The sequence below is a fragment of the Vanessa tameamea genome, chromosome 24 (genome assembly GCF_037043105.1).
Source record: "Vanessa tameamea isolate UH-Manoa-2023 chromosome 24, ilVanTame1 primary haplotype, whole genome shotgun sequence".
Taxonomy (NCBI): Eukaryota; Metazoa; Arthropoda; class Insecta; order Lepidoptera; family Nymphalidae; genus Vanessa; species Vanessa tameamea.
Window position 1 is genome coordinate 4,419,979 of NC_087332.1, and position 18,055 is coordinate 4,438,033.

The window sequence follows — 18,055 nt, forward strand, 5'->3', positions numbered from 1 at the left end:
TCCTAACATTTTTTAGTTACCATGGTTACGAACACAACCATTCTTCTCATCATTGTTACGATGACGTCGGTGGCATCACAGACATTCCAGTACTCAAGAGGCTGGACGAACGGCAAGCGAAATGGGCAGAAAAATGAGTTTAGCTTAGAGAGGATTTTGAACCCTTGTCAAATGCACAAGCTTAAATACCTGCTTGAAGGAAAACCACTTACGGAAAAGGTAAATTTTGTTTAATATAATAAATAAATAAATAAATATTGGACAACATCACATACATTACTCTGATCCCAATGTAAGTAGCTAAAGCACTTGTGTTATGGAAATCAGAAGTAACGACGGTACCACAAACACCCAGACCCAAGACAACATAGAAAACTAATGAACTTTTTCTACATCGACTCGGCCGGGGATCGAACCCGGGACCTCGGAGTGGCGTACCCATGAAAACCGGTGTACACGCTACTCGACCACGGAGGTCGTCAAAAGGAAATAAAGTTTTTATTATCCACACACTATAGAATTAAAAATATAGTGTTTATCTAAATGTCAGGTATTATGCTGTGTGGAGATAGTTGAGTCGAAATATACACTGATATCAGCACTGGTTATCAGCTGGTCCCTTTACGTGTAATTTTCGACTTTTATTTACCTGTAAAATGAAAAAACAATTGATTATTCAAAACAATAGATGTAATATGTAAAATAATATAATTAAATTAAATTAAATTATCCATTGCATTAAGTAAACCGTACCTCAGACAGATTTTTGACTATCAATAAGCAATGTAATCAATTCTACATTGAATAAAGATGATTGACTTCGACTTTGACTAGACACCCTCTGAGAACTTGCAACTCAATTTGAAATCAGTTCCAACCAAAAGGTTGTACTTAAATTATACAGAAATACTTTTGGTTTATTATATTATTTACATAAGTACATTATACTTATTGACTGATTCACGGTAAAAACTACCACTGGTTCCAAAAATAATACCTAACCAAAGTCTAAGTAATTGAGTAAGAACCTTATAATTCCCTCTGCTGGGCAAAGGTCTCCTCACCATTTTCAAGTGCTTGGACCACACTACTCCAATGTGGTTTGGTTTATTTTTTTTTAAATACGAAATATCCAGGAAGTAACCGTTCAATTTACAAAATAATTTGTTTCAAAGGCGCAGCCATGTAAAAACTTGTTTTGAAAAGATTCACTGTAACTTATTTAATTGATTTGATTTGATTTATATATTTTAATTTTCAGATTCTAACCCCTTGTGATTATTTAGAAGAGGACGGCGAACTACCAAAGCGATACAAATCAGACCCCGGACAAGACTCATTGTACGACGCCTTTCAGTAAATTCTAGTACCTTCTACAACGTTGCCATAACCTGAGATTTTGTATTAATATATTATCTTAACTTTATAGGACGAAATAATAAATAAATAACTATAGTATAAGAAATTAACTAATTATTTTGTATGTCACAAAAAAGTTTTAAATTTTCATTTCAAAAATGGATTAATTATAAAAAAAACTAAAATCTACGTCAATGCATAAAATGGCTGGTTTTATGTATTTGACTCGACTCTGACTAATTTATTGTTATTATTAATAACATAATAATACATATTATAAAAAAAATAGGCTCTAGAGAGTTTTCTTTTAACTCAGTAATATTTTAAATGTATAATAAAAGATTATAAAACATTATACCGAATACGTACAAAAAATGACTTGAATATGTATTTATTTATAAATAAAACATTTATAGAAATATTTGTCTATAAATACTAATATAATGTTAAACTGATTGTATGTATTTAATATATATTAACTAAATGTTTGAAAAATGTTGACAACAGTCCATATTATGCATATTAGTTATAATAAAATATATAACGGTTGCTAAAAGTTGTTTTTTATTTATAAGGCTTTAAACAAATGTCTCCTAGCGAACTACTTTACTTGATGGTAGGGCTTTGTGCAAGCCCGTCTGGGCAGGTACCACCCACTCATCAGATATTCTACCGCCAACCAGCAGTACTCAGTATTGTTGTGTTCCGGTTTGAAGGGTGAGTGAGCCAGTGTAACTACAGGCACAAGGGACGTAACATCTTAGTTCCCTAGGTTGGTGGCGCATTGGTGATGTAAGGAATGGTTAATATTTCCTACAGCGCCATTGTCTATGGGCGGTGGTGACCACTTACCATCAGATGACCTATTTGCTCGTCCGCCTACCGGTATCATAAAAAAAACTAGCGAAATGATGAGTAAAATAACAATATGATTTCCTCATGTGACCTTTAAGATCCATTTATATAAACCTTATTTATGTCAACAGTAAAATTGTTTTATATAAAACATTAGAGACGCTGCTCGTAAATAATTGAAGATCTGTACGAATTTATTAAAAAAGAAGGAACTATAGTAATATTTTTACTATCCCGTGTCTCAATTTGATGTTCAGAATTGAAATAGATATCAGTTCATGTATGATCCAGGGATATGCTAGGTATTTTGGAATTGACAACTCGGAATCTTAAAGTTTGAATAGTTAATTTATTAAATTATTAACCGTTCCCTCGATAATCTTTGCGCTGACGGTAAAATTTATACTTAAAACGTAGGTCAAATTATATACTAACAAAAATGTTGTTCGTTAACCGTACAGTTCATATTTAATATTCTTTAAACAGAAAGGGCTTAGTGGGTATAAAATTTGAATTCTAACAGGTGATATAATCTAAATCTTATCTAGACAAGCACTAGATATATTACAGTTCTATTTTAAATTAAAAAACAATGACACAAGTGAGAGATAAATGCAACTATCAACGAAAGCTTAAATTGTCCCATCGAAACCCGATTACATTTTCTAACGACGTCATATCGAATATTTATCATAACAGAGGGCTATATTACTTAGTTAAAGTACATAACATAAAAACATAATCAGCCTGTAAATTTCCCACTGCTGGGCTAAGGCCTCCTCTCCCGTTGAGGAGAAGGTATGGAGCATATTCCACCACGCTGCTCCAATGGGTGTTGGTGGAATACACATGTGGCAGAATTTCGTTGAAATTAGACACATGCAGGTTTCCTCACGATGTTTTCCTTCACCGCCGAGCACGAGATGAATTATAAACAAAATAAGCACATGTAAATTCAGTGGTGCCTGCCTGGGTTTGAACCCGAAATCATCGGTTAAGATGCACGCGTTCTAACCACTGGGCCATCTCGTCATGTTTTTTATGTTTTTTTTTTACAAAATTTATGATATCTGAGTATATAGGTATGCTAGAGGCTAGAGATGAATTATTCTTCAACAACAACACTTCAAAACTTTCGCCTTTTTCCATATTCAATTATTTGTTATTGTGCATTAAACATTTATTATTATTGAGTTACATGTAACGTTCCGTTAAAGGCTGTTACATTTACATCAGCTTTTTATCTAACAAAGAGTTCTTTCACTGCATATATGTATTACAACAATGTTTATTTAACATTAAAATATAAATAAATGTATTATAATATTTTTTAGTAGGTTCGCAAAAAATCCTTTTTATTTAAAAGTAAGAAGAACAAGTACGACTTACGCCTCGTAAATAATTCTACTAAGAAAACGAATTGTTCTTCAGTATAACGGGTATGTCATGTCTCTTTAACTCGTTGCAGTTGCCATCACTTAGCGCAAAAGATATTTGCAACATTTTATTTTTGATTTGAAATTACCATAAGCATTTTGGCGTCCCTCACCACCATGGTGCCTAAAAAGACTGTTCCATTCGTTCTACCCTGGAACTAGAGTAGTAGTAACAAGGAGCCTTTTAAAATAATTTATCATTTTTAAATGTTTTAATTTTAATGAAATAATTAATAAATTGCAACGTTCCATGTTTATTTATATATTTATACTTTATTATTCAACACATTGAAATAGTATAGAAAGTACTTAAATAGTTAAAATATTATAAATAACATTATTATTAACATGTATTATGCTTACTTAGCGAGTTATAGTTTAGCGCCATCTAGTGTTTTTAACGCAAACGACAAACTAGGTTATGTATTTGACAACAACTACTAGTAGCGCCATCTATCGTGGAGTAGTATGAGTAAATTATAACAATATTGGACACTAGATGGACACCAACATGTGAGTTATAAATAAAAGAGATTTTTTTAAACCAAGATATTGTATATTATTAATTTCGAGTATATTTTTTACAAATAACATTGCACAGAAAAAATTCCAACGATATATTTTTTTATTTCAAATTATCCATAAATCAATTACTATTGCACTTAAGCCTTTAAAGTTTCTTTTTTTAATATCTTATCTTCTATAAAAAAAATCTATGTATGTATCCATCTATCTAACTTTAATTAAAAAAAATCCATCTCTACGTGAATACAAACAAAACAGTGGGAGTTGTTTCTGTCCGGATAATCTGCAAAAATGATACATTTTTAACACGATGTGCATTTTATCAATTTCTTTTTTACTAAAATCCTATACACAAATTTACGCAAATGAAGTTTGAAGCAGTATATTGTTACAACGTAACAAATTAAAAGCGTTCATAATTCATGCAGATATGGTATGAGGCATAGAGATCAAAATGGCTCTAAAGAACAGAGACATTGTGGTTTTCGAGAAGCTGACTGGAAACGAGGATTGTATTATTATATTAATTGATACCATACGTCGTGGAAATAAGACACTTTGATTGAAAAATTTAAAAGAATCATTTTAGAGCGTTTCTGTGATAAAATATATTACAAAACTAATTACTTCTTAGTTGATTGCACACCTTGGGAATGAAATAATCGATACTAGGCTATTTCAAATAAATATAATATATTTATTGTACTGTTATTGTATGAAAATAATAGTGATATAAAATGTAATTTAAAAAAAAACTCGCTCCTTTTCATTCGCCTGTTATTCTCAAGTCCGAGGTGTATATTTCCGAACCGATGTTAGACTTTTGACTATCAAGAAGCAAGTGTAACGCCTTTAGACTTTGACATGATCCATATATAAATAAATAATCTTTTGATCTTATCTATATGCTTAGAGACAATATCTTATAATTGTAATTGATTTTCAAAATCATTAATAAAATTCACCTTTAGTTCATAAACATGCAATATATATTCTTGGTAGGGCTTCGTGCTAGCGCATCTGGGTACTCGTCAGACATTCTACCACCAAACAGCAATCCTTACTATTGTTATGTCCGGTCTGAAGGGTGACTGAACCAGTATAACCACAGGCACACGGTACATAACATCTTATCTTCCAAGGTTGGTGGCGCCTCGATGTCTATAGTCGGTGGTCATGTGGGCTATATGCTCGTCCACTTACCTATATGACAAAATAAACTATATTAATTTTTATATTTACACGCAACAACGAAAGGACGGACAATGATTTATGGAAAAACTTATGTAAGTACTTAGAACTGAAATGTCTACAAAAGCTATGTATCAATATAATTATATAACAATTTCAGTCAAATACACACTCGTATTAAAAAGCATTCATACATATTTCATGTATTATAACACATCGATATACAACCTTATTGCGATTAGATAGAGTTGAAAATAGCAAAATTAATTTAAATTCCAAAAAAAGTTAATACATTTTGAATTATAGCCCCAATGGTTATGGACATAAGGATGTGTGTGTTTTAATGTATTTGGTAATAATTGTGGTTCATCTATCATTTGAAACAAGCGCCATTACGAATGTATTAAGGTGGTAGTTATTGATGCATTTATGTTAGTATTAACTTGGAAAGTAGGTTAGTTTCGAGAGCTATTAGGGGTTTAACGGTTTTTCGATCAAACGACATACGTTTTATGATAAATACTCTAATGAAACATTTAGAAATTCAACGCTTCAATATATTTTTTTAAATGTAATCTTAACAATTTACTTGATTAACTAAATAAATAGACCTATGTATATTGATAATCAAAGTATATATTAATAAGTTCAGTAACATTGCTACCTACCTACCTAACCTTCTAACACAGCCAACAGACTTGTTATTGTACCTTTTTTTTTTGCTGTTCTCTTCCGTCAAACCTAACTTCATATTTAATTCAATGAAATTATGACAATTGACTCGTAGTATACTTTACGTTTGATGCGTGTATTTTAAACGCTCATTTAAACAAAAGGCTGTTGGCTGATATTAAAGTAAAGTAACAAAAGCGACTGCAAAATCAAAGGCGATTAGATATTTCCAATAGTGTGAATCGACGCGTTTTTTCGGTAATACGTCAATGAAAAAGAGTTTAAATGTCATCATTATTATAATAAATCTTTGTGAAAACCAATTTGAGTAGGTACCATCGTCAATACGTATTCTACCACCAAATAGCAATTCTCAATTTTGTTGTATTATACTAATATATATACCTACAGCGTATTATAGATACAGGCAATACGCCATAGGCAGATGAATGAATATTTCTTTGACATGAAACTTAAAACATACATACTTACATATATAGGAATATTTATTTCGTAAGAACAAACTTTATACAAATCGCAGATCACTGATTGTGCGTTAACAGAAAATAATATTACATTCTGTTATCGCGGGGTGCGTTATACATTGGTTCCGTAAGAGATATTAACCATTCCTCACTATGTACCTCACCCTTCAAACCGGAACAGAACAATACCAAATACTGCTGTTTGGTGGTAGATTAGATGATCATTGTCTGGTACGTGATCAGACGAGTTTCTACAAAGCCCTACGACAAAGTAAATTGTGAAATCACATAGAAGTAAGTTCTAACTCCATTCAAGTGGGTTGTATAGGTTTTTTGTCATTCTAGTACGTTTTTTATCATAAAAACATTGTCAATAGTAATAAACGACAAATTGAACTGCTTTCTATTTGAATCAAACGTAAAGCTGGTTAGAAATGTAGATTATACCGATACGAGAAGAAACTTAGTAATTACTCTCGACCGACAGTTAGTTAAATATTTTATTAAATAATTAAATTGAATGTTTAATTATGTATTGATATAATGAATTTTTTTAGTATTTCATCGACTAATCCTTTACTAATGTTCATAATAAATGATAAACTGAGTTTGTATATTTGTTACGCTTTCTCGTCTTAACTACTTAATAATTTTTATAAAATTTTTCATATGCGATGTCAGGGGTACAAAAAAAACATACGGTACCTACAGCCCCGGGCAAGTAATCTAGTATAAAATATCTTAGGTATGTTTTTTAACTAGTTCAAAATAAAGCCGTTTAAATCTTATATGTCTATAGCTCGTTTACATATATAGATTAAAAAAATCTTTATAAGATTAAAATAACTTAATTAAATTGTCATTAAACTCAACAGGGTCTGGTGTAAACGCGCCCTCGGTCTAACTACTGGTAAGACTCAATAACGCTCAGCGAATTTAACGTGGTCTGTCTCAATTAGATCGTAATAGTGATGGGGTAGAGTCGATAAAAATTTATTGGATGTTATCGATGATGGATATTTTTTAATATTTTTATAATAATACTATAAATGAGTGAGTTGTTGGAAATATAATTAAGTCGGATGTTTTTTTAATAAATTATTAAAACTGTTTTTGCGTAGAAATTATTAAGTTAACTCAATTTAATATTTTGACCATATTTGTTGCTGTGCGTCATAACGCAAGTCTCTAATTTACTTTAAGATATTTTATTAAAATTTAAATAAAATTAATATCTTAAGCATGTACCCCGAAAAATCTAATTTCAAACATAGGTACTTGAGAAAACGTTTAACATTAAAAAATGTTAATTCCTATTAGTTCACATTACGGCGTACAGTTATCGATAAAGCAACAAATATTATCAATAAATTTACTTTTATTACATTTGTAAAAAATATTTTTGAAGTCAATTTTTTTTTAGTTATATTATAATAATCAAATTACAAAAATGTATCGAAGTTTTTAGCGATGTATAAAGCATGTATCTAACCAGAGCAATAATAAAATTATAAGTTATCATAATTTCAATAAAATATAAATAAAATTTACAAACGTCACCATCAAATTAATAAAACTTCGTGCAATTAAAATCGATCTAAAAATTCCCATCCCTATCATCGCAAGAATGAGATGCCCTAAACTTAAATCCGTTTCCCGCCATCGCACAATCTGTTCCGCAGAACCGACCAATCAGAGGGCAGGAGGGCGTCAGCGGTCGACAAACTCGATCGCTGATTGGACGAAATTATTAAAACGAGTCGCCCGTAACAAAAAACGTCAGCAACATAAAGCTTACAATTGAGTGCCACTTTTTTCGTTGGCATTCATAGATATTACATGGTCTAGACGACGTGTAGCGCTATTATTAAAAGTAACCGAGTTAGCTATAAGGATAGCAATCTAATAATATATTAGAAAAAATACATAATGCATTCAATATTACAATTTTACTGAAGTTAAGCAAAGTAACAATTGTTTTTAATAATAAAATGTTTTTATTTTAATTATAGGTATTTAGGCAAACGAGAAAATATACATTTACAGTACTGTAAGAAATATTAATCATCCTTTTCAATGTACCTCAAACCTTGGAAACTAAGAAATTACCTATGTCTCTTACGAAATTAAAAAAATATTTAGTAATGTTGAATTTATGTAGTAAACTAATTTTATATCAGTACATCATTTCTATCTCTTTCTATCATTTAGTCAGCGGCTACCAGAACGCGTGATCCGTTTTACGCATTCGTGTTATATTAATGAAAAAAGACAAAAATTTCGCGTCGAGATGAAATTTAAAATGATTTATAATATACGTCGCTTAACTTTTTAAATTATTGGACATTAATGACTTTTGATTCTATGTTTTAAAGATCCCTTAGGTTCGTATCGATTTTTTTTTTCACTTTACGTTGTTTGTGAATAATTTTATAAATAGGCAACGACCGTCGGGCTCGTATTTATAATCAAATTTTTTTAATAATTATTTTTTATTATCTTGTGAATTTTGTGTGGATTTCTTGTTACGAAGTATTTGGAGTTTATTCTACCACTCTGCTCTACTGTGGGTTGATGGATTCATTTGGTTAATGCAAGTACTTACTATTACCACCTGGATTTTTTAGGGAGGGAGGGGTTTGGATATGAGTCTTGGAGAGGATACGCTTTTACAACTTTTCGCTTCGATACAATTATGACTTACTAATATTCTCATTTTCACCATTTTTATGTTATTGTGCCCACTCTACCTGGGTATGCCAATGATCCTTACCAAATATCGCGGGATCCAATCTGGGTAAGTATTTAGTATACGTAGTGAATTTATTATAATCCATTTCCATTCTTCAATCATCATCAACAGATTTATACTTCCAAGTTCCTGGCTTCGGACTACTATGAGAAATCTCAATATAAAAACTTACTTTAATTTTCAACTGAACCGACCTGGGATTCGAACCCCGAAAGCCTTATAAGCTAGCCACTAGATTAACGATGCAAACAGCAATAGTTTACGCCATATTTTTTGTGGAACGATTATATCGTAGTATACGTAGACGTAACCCTCCCTTGAACTCTCATACTTCGTACATGTAACAATAGGATCCCGTATTATATTATAAATGTACATTGTTTTTTATATACATATATAAAACAGAGTAGCAATGCCCCAAATTAATGAGGGAATTACTAATATTCCTATTTACCCCTCCTTTTAAGCTTATCACTTGTGTTAGGAGTGAGGACGACAATAGCCCAAGGGGTCATTCCTGCGACTTTTGACATTGTTACCAACGTTGTAATCAACACAAAAACCATTCAGAAATAATAATGTGCTCAAAAAATTAATTAATATGATTTAAAAATACAAAGCGAACGATCAATTATATTTCAAATAAAGGAATTCAACTTATTTCACTGTTCGATTAATTAGGTATTAAAATCAATATTGTTTATCATTGACTGACTTCACGATCGTGGTCGGCTGTAAGCATCGTCTTTGTTTTAACACAATAGTTGCTGATTTGACTGTTATGAAATACTATTTTATTGTTAGTAATAAAACTACATTAAATGTAAAGAGAATTATTATGTATTATGTTTAAGTTTAAATTTACCGATTGATTTTGAGTTTGTTTTCATAGGAGAACAACAACGCTGATGTATGTTTTGTTATTTAAGAATAACTTATAAATAATACTAATTTAATCAGTTACAACTGTTCTACGAGATTGAACAATAATTATATGAGAAAACGTAACATAATATTGTGTTCTAAATTTAAAAATAATATTGGAAAACTTTTCGTTTCATAAAATTCTTAAAGGTATCTAGTAGATTCATTTTGCTTATAATGATATTTTTAGTTTCTTTGATATAGACAAAATACAATAAAAAATATATTTATTTACTTTGACATTTAATTTTCAATAGTCTGTTGTCTAAATGATTACAATTAATGTTTATTTTATATTCGTCTCAATAATTTTCTATCTTTGACTAAATATAATTCAGTAAAAAAAAAAAAACTTCAACAAAATTTTATTAGTACAAGTAAATTTAACTAAGTACACTTTTAAAAGTCAAATAAACAATAAATAAAAACGTACAAGCAACAGCTCCTAAAGTCGTATACAAGTATCGGTCGTGGGCCGTACTTTATCGTGACGACTTTATTCCGCGAACCTGGGATTTATAGAGCTGATAGTGATGCTCCAATAGTTTACATTCTTAAGACTTTATAAAATAAACGTATAGATATCACGAATAAGATTCGATTGCCGTCGAAGCATTAAACAGAGCATGTGTTACTTTTGGTATTAAACATTTGTGGCGTTTTTATGAGAAACTTTTAAGGCGCAAATTTAATAAAATTTGAATTTAGAATTTTAGAACAGTGATTTTAAATAGAATATTTCTCATCCAAAAAGGTTTTTAGGCGACTCAATTTTTTTATTTGAGTCTCGAAATAGTATATTGTCCATATTATCTTTGCCGTATAAATACATTTTCTTTTCTTCGTCTTTACAATAATTACTATTAATTATTATTAATAATTTAAATAAGTTAATTCAATTGGTAAAGTTTCAAATAAATATATCTATTTAATTTATTATTATAATAATTCTAAAAATACGCATTTAATCATAAATTACTTCGATATATCTTTTAGATATGACACATATTACTAAAGTATTACTTATAAAGCACCACAATTAAAAATCATGTGTTGCCATTTTTAAATAGTTACAGCAGTGAACACGATACGGATATATACCAGTCATATATTCTAGGATTATCTAATAATGTCTTCCTTCACGAATTCCGATCACGGCGGCTAATCTCAAAAGCAACTAGTTAAACAGGAGATATTACAGTCCACAAGTTTATGATCAAGAACAGGTGTGTTCTCTCCCATTATCATTGTACTTTAGTCTCATAGTCTAATCGAAATGCAAAAAGACACGACCAACTAGATATCCGCTATACTTTCGTTCCTTTTAAATTTTCTAGAAGTTTACGAATAATTTATATTGATTCGACCTAATTATTCTAGCTGCTAAGCTAGTGGGGAAGTTTTTAGATATTTGCATTAATAGTTATTAAGAGGGGAAGATTAAATATACAGGTTTCTTAACCTTTAATGTAATAGTGTCTGTTAGAAAGTTTCACGCGAACATACTGTACGAAATATCAAATACGCGTACGCATAAAATACGAACGAAAACGAGAACTATTTTTTATTGCAACAACCAAAATGAACTGTTGTGTAATAATTAAACATATATACATATTTTTTAAATTATTATTTTTATAATAATTACAAATATAACGTTATTTGAAACAGTCTATAAATGTGCTATTGCTGGGCTTTTCCTTTAAAGAGAATATTTAGAGTTTATTCCACCACGCTCCTCCATGTTCACATGTGGAAGAATTTCGTTCATATTAGACACATGTAGATGCACGAGATGAATTATAAACACAAATTAAGCACACGAAAATTCAGTGGTACACGCCTGGGTTTGATCCAGCGATCATCGGTTAACAATCACGCGTTCTCACCACTGGCCCATCCCGGATTATTTGCGTTACAATAATAAACATATACGTAACGTAATCGCAAACCGAAACGTACAAGTTTGTGTTTTATTCAACTTACAATGTCCACATCGCAGCGCGATTTATTGTAACGAGATAACATTTCAACGGTCAGTGGTATTGTTACAACTCTTTCTTAGATTGCGTCGTCTGGTTTAAGATGCACTTTTATACTCGAAGTTATTTTATTTACTGGTTCTAGATTAGATTGGAATAGTTGTGCCAATGTATGATGATTCCGTGATAATTATTGTGTATGTTGTTGCACTGATTTCTTTTGTTGATTGAATGTTGGGACAGTAGAGTTAAAGCTTAACTAATGTCTATTGATTTGTATTTTACGTATCCATGACAGTAATACAAGCAAAGTATTATTTATTAAAGTACACTCATTCAAGTACTGTTAATAAATAAATATTGGACAACATCACATACATTATTCTGATCCCAATGTAAGTAGTTAAAGCACTTGTGTTATGGAGAATCAGAAGTAACTACGGTACCACAAATACCCAGACCAAAGACCACATAGAAAACTAATGAACTTTTTCTCCATCGACTCGGCCGGGAATCGAACCCTCGGAGTGGCGTACCCATGAAAACCGGTGTTTAAACTACTCGACCACGGAGTAACTGAGTAAACAATATCGCAGTAGTTAAAATATAAGATTATTATGTTTTTTTATTAATTTTCCAGTGAAGAGGGCATGTAGCACATAGTGTTGTGAAGGTGTTATAAATATCTAATAGTAAAATTCTATAAGTGTCATATATTTACAAGGAAGCGGCGGGGGGAGGGGTATGACGGTGTATGAAAGCGTCATGCCGTTTGCCGTCAAGGCATACGAAGAAAGTGCGTAAGAAAACACCGTAACAGCCCGTAAAAGTTTCATTGATTGGCTAAAATATCGAATGTTAACTCGAATGATTGGTGGCTTAGATGTACGTACATATTTATTTATTTATAGTTTATTGCACTTCAAATAACAAAATATTTACATACATATACAACAAATTACGCAGTGTACAATATTGTAGAATTACAAGCGGCGTTATCGCTAAGTTCACTTCTTTACAATTTACTTCGTGGTAAGTCTATTTATCTGTCTAGGTAGGAACAACCCTGGGTGTAACTACAGGCACAAGGGATAGAAGATCCGTTCCCAAGACTGGTGGCGCATTGGCAATGTAAAAAATGATTAACATTTCATACAACGTCAAGATATAAGGGCGGTAGTGACCAACTACCATTAGGCCCGTCCAATACCTTACATCACATAGGTTAAGTTTTTTTTATTTAAAGTTTTAATCAAACGTTATTAGTTCAAATTTTATGCATCAACAAAATCTTGAGCTCATATTTAATCTAAACAAAAAATTCCAATACAAATATTTTGTCTACCTTTTATTTAAAAAAAAAAAGACTACTTTTATGTAAAACATAAAACGCCAACGTATTTGAGTTAGGGTTGTCTCAAATTACAAAATGTAATATCATTATTAAGATATTGTTTTAAAAACGACCCTACCCTATACTGTAACATTTGAAAATGGAACAATTAAAAATAAACGTTATTAAATAACAATACATTTTTTAATCTGTATTTCTAAATGCCGTAATACCAATCGCCAACCCTAGTTTAAGGACGTGTAATGTGTTGTCGTCAGCGAACACGTTCATTAATACCTGGCTCGTGTTATCGCTTTTTTTGGTTAAATACCGTCTTATGAGATAGATGTGAAGCAACATGAAAGTAATATTAACTTTAAGTTACACGACCAAATTAGGAGGATCAGTCTCTGAGTTTTTAGATTCAGTTCATTCTAAGACTGGACTCGTATGGACCTCATAGAGAGGATATAAAAAATAAAGTCAAATTATGATATTCTGGTATAAAAGAGGGTGTATAACGTTGTTTAAATCATGAGTAGATTTAATTTTAGACGTAGCTGGAAGTACTTAAATTAATTAAAAAATATTTTAAAACAACTTAAAATACAGCGAATTTAAAGAAGTTTCGTAGTACACACAAAACATTCTAATCAAAGGGTCCCATAAAATTTTAGTTCATTAAATGAAATGTTAAAAAAAACATATTTTATTAAAATAACTTAGTGATTATTCTAATGTTGGTTCCACACTTGGTCCCATAAGATTAGGAGAGGGAGGAATTAGTAATGGCGGCAATATTTGGGCGCCAACTCATGTGCACCTTCTTCTTCAACATTTGGCATGAGATTTGCCGCCGTGGTGAAATATTGGCCAGGAGTTATTATTATTAAATAAGATTAACTTGATGTGAGGGCTTTTTGGAAATATTTATGGTTAGATACCACCCAGTCATCAGCTGTTCTTCAGCTAACAACAACAATACTTAATAGTATGTAGTTCTGGTTTGAAGGTTGAGTCAGCCAATGCAACAGGGACATAACATCTTAGCTCCCAAGGTTAGTGGCGTATTGGCGATGTAAGGAATAGGTTCATATTTCTTATAGCGCCAATATCTATAGGCGTAACACTTACCATCAGATGGCCAAACACTTACCATCAAATTGCCCGTCCTTTAAGCTACATAATAAAAATGTCGCTTTTTATATACATATATCCTAGTAGTATTTTTTGATTTATCTGCATCTTTAACGTTTATTGTGTGTGTTTGTCCGACAGGACCAGGTAATAGGTTTGACTGAGAGATCAATAATTCAATCTCGTATTAAACTTAATGCTTACATGCTAAGTATATTTATGTAATACTCAATTGAGTTAAATAAGTATGTAGCTAATAAAAATTTTAACCAAACAAAGTTTAACATATATCTTCATGAAGATAGGCATGAGCTATGTGCCTTTATGAATGATTGGTAACATTTCTAAACTGAGCCAATTTGACAGAACTTTCTCTCCTTTTCAACTCTACGTATGAGAAAGAGATAACAATATTTTAGAAGTAAGAATTACTTACTCTATTATTATATTCTTATTTATCTAGGACTTTTAAACAGCAAATCATGACATGTAGCAAGCAACGTCATCTCAAAACAGTCTCTTAATTTTTAATTATAATTTTTTTGCAATGTCTTTCATAACTTTCCACGCACCTCACATATTTCATAATAAAGTTTGAACAGAACATAATATTAAATAGCTTTTAACATTCCTGTAGTTATCTTAATGTCGCCCAGAGACATTTATATTTAGCCCAATACGTGTCCGATGTTTGCCTCTTTGCCTCTTTATCTCGGTCTCGGTTTATGTTTTCTGGTTTTAGGGTTCATTTGATAATGATTTTTATTAACTTTGCTATTATCGTACATGTGGAACTGTACTTGGATTGTATTCGTTGGATCCATAAGACTGGACGGATTTAAATAAAATTTTTGTTTGTTTTTTTTGTAGTTATTACGTTTTGTAGTTTATTAGTCACAATAAATTGAATCTAATCCAGAAGATTTTTTAGGATGATGAAATATATGAAAAAAATAAACTATGTAATATATATTTTAAAGGTAAAAAAATACATTTAAATTCAAGTCTAAGTTTGTGTAAGCTTACTTGTTTCAATAAGCGTCACTGTCTCGTTTGAGCTGCCCGTTTTAAACGTAGGGTGCCATCCAGCTAGGTAGACCGAAGACCAGAAAATGCAGGAACTCGGCTGTGTGTCGAAGTTGGAGAACAGGAAGATGTGGCGCACACTTTGAGCCCTATGTCCAGAAGCAAGCAGTCCACTGATTTTTGCAAAATGATTATATTTATGAATATTTAGAGGCCTATATATATTTAATTGATAAATAAATGACAACTCTTTCTATTAAAACCACTAAAAGTAAAAAAAGAAAAAAAAAATAAAATAAAAAATATAAAAAAAAAAACAAAAATAATATTATATATACATACTGAACCCTCCTTCACCCTTTTACACTCTCAGCTAATCAAACACGTCGCAGTGATTTGTGAGTATTTGGTCCAAGTATTGAATGCTTTAAAACCTTTTAAGTTCGAACTGTGTGTTGATAGCGGCATATAAAATTGTAATTAATTGAACCTATTAAAATATGCCTTTTAGCATTTATTTTGAACCTTTAATGTGACAGTTTTTATTGTCAAAATTGATCTACACGTGTCGCCTTTATATTGGCATTTAAAACATCTTTAATTGAAATGTAGAGATAGATAACATTTAAATTTTTTAATTAATTTGATTGTGTATGATTTACAATGTACATGATGTATATTATGTTGGTAAATGTTATGTTACCGTCGCACTAAGGGGCACATGTTATTTCGGTATATGTACTGTACTATATACATAAATTCATTTTGTAAAACGCGGTCGTTTTAATATTACAAACAGACACTTTTTACCTAGATCTCCGAAAATCCACAACAGAGCGATTTTTAAGACATTTTCTGCCTCACACAACCACTCTGTGGAACCAGCTTTCGCCGGCGGTTTTTCCGAACCAATACGACTTGGGAACCTTCAAGAAAAGAGCGTACTCCTTCCTGTAAGGCCGGCAACGCACCTGCAAGCCCCCCAGTGTTGCAGATGTCCATGGGCGGTGGTAGTCACTTTCCATCAGATGAGCCTCCTGCTCGTTTGCCACCTATGACATAAAAAAACTCCAATTTGATTATATGCATGTATATAGAAAATTGATGTATATTGAAGAATTTTAACCACTTCTTACATGGCTGATCCGCCACCAATCTTGGGAAATGAGATGCTGTACATTCCTAGGTCTTAGATACAAATCCCAGACCAATTTCCAAGTCCCGTACCAAAACCGGTAAAAACAACAACACTCAACAGTTATTTTTCCGATGTCTGTGTTCTGGTTTAAATGATAAGTAAGCCAGTGTAATTACAGATAAAGGGACAAAACATTTTAATTGGTTAGCGGCGTCGTCGTTATATTTTTTACTAGTTCACCTACTAATATTACATAATAACAAAAGTAATAGTTTTCTCATATAGAAATAATTCAATTTCTGTGTTATAATTTATTTATATCGAAGAATAATACACAGATGACCTTAATTGTAACTGAGCGAAGTCGGGGTGGTAGCTAGTGTACAATAAAAATGATAACTGTAGGGTACCTAAGTACATTACTGAGTTGCTTATTATTTTTATGACATTTACCATTTCTATAGTTAGGTCGGATGGTTTTGGTACTTGTGATATTTAATATAAATATTTATATTACATTTGGACATATATGTGTTAATATAGAGTATATACAAATGTGAATTAAAAATCGTTACTGTTTAAATATTGACCGCGTGGTATGGTGGCAAGAATGCTCGCATCATTTCCCCATTGAATCGCAAATCCGATCCTCTGAGCACGAACAGCCATGTCACCAGTGGAGGCAATAAGGCACGGTGTTATACTTTTAATTAAGCTATTTGCACTATATTTTAATTTAATGTATTTAATATTCATATGTAATTATACGTTTGATAAAATAATACATTTATCGGATTCATAAAAATATTTTGGATTATTTATATAGTTTGCTCATCATGACATGAGGCAAATGATTGTGATTAACCTATTCATTCATTTGGGTTTCGTACAGTACATTTTTTCCTATTTATCTCTTAGATAGAATTGAATGCAAAATAAAAAATAAATTCAACTAATTTATTAAACTTTATTTTAGAAGTATTTTTTGTCACATTTGAAGTGAATTCTATGTCGATCCAAACCTGGGGTAGGTTTGGATTTTTTTCGTTTGGTTTGCCTCTCTTTGGTTGTGCTGACATCGAATTATGATTATTATTTATACCAATATATATTTATATATAATCTCCTGCACATTTGTCTAGTATTTGAGATTTATAGATAATCTCCTTAGGTCAAATTCCGTTGGTAGCATTGTAAGTTATAAAAATATAAGAAACGTCACCTTAAGTTCGCACGTTCA

The 18,055-nt window shown here is 31.2% G+C and overlaps 1 protein-coding gene across 1 annotated transcript; it reads left to right on the top strand.

The window, feature by feature from the left end:
- Positions 1-14: 14 nt before the first annotated feature.
- Positions 15-1,417, top strand: LOC113402712 (pro-corazonin-like). The gene is made up of 2 exons (XM_026643022.2): positions 15-219; positions 1,262-1,417. Exons 1-2 carry the CDS (start codon positions 22-24, stop codon positions 1,358-1,360), a joined length of 297 nt encoding a protein of 98 aa, XP_026498807.1. The 5' UTR covers positions 15-21; the 3' UTR covers positions 1,361-1,417.
- The last annotated feature ends 16,638 nt before the right edge of the window (positions 1,418-18,055 follow it).

Coding starts and splice junctions, on each gene's coding strand:
- LOC113402712 (XM_026643022.2), top strand. CDS start 22: ATGGTTACGAACACAACCATTCTTCTCATCATTGTTACGATGACGTCG. Junction 220..1,261: donor GAAAACCACTTACGGAAAAG/GTAAATTTTGTT, acceptor TTTAATTTTCAG/ATTCTAACCCCTTGTGATTA.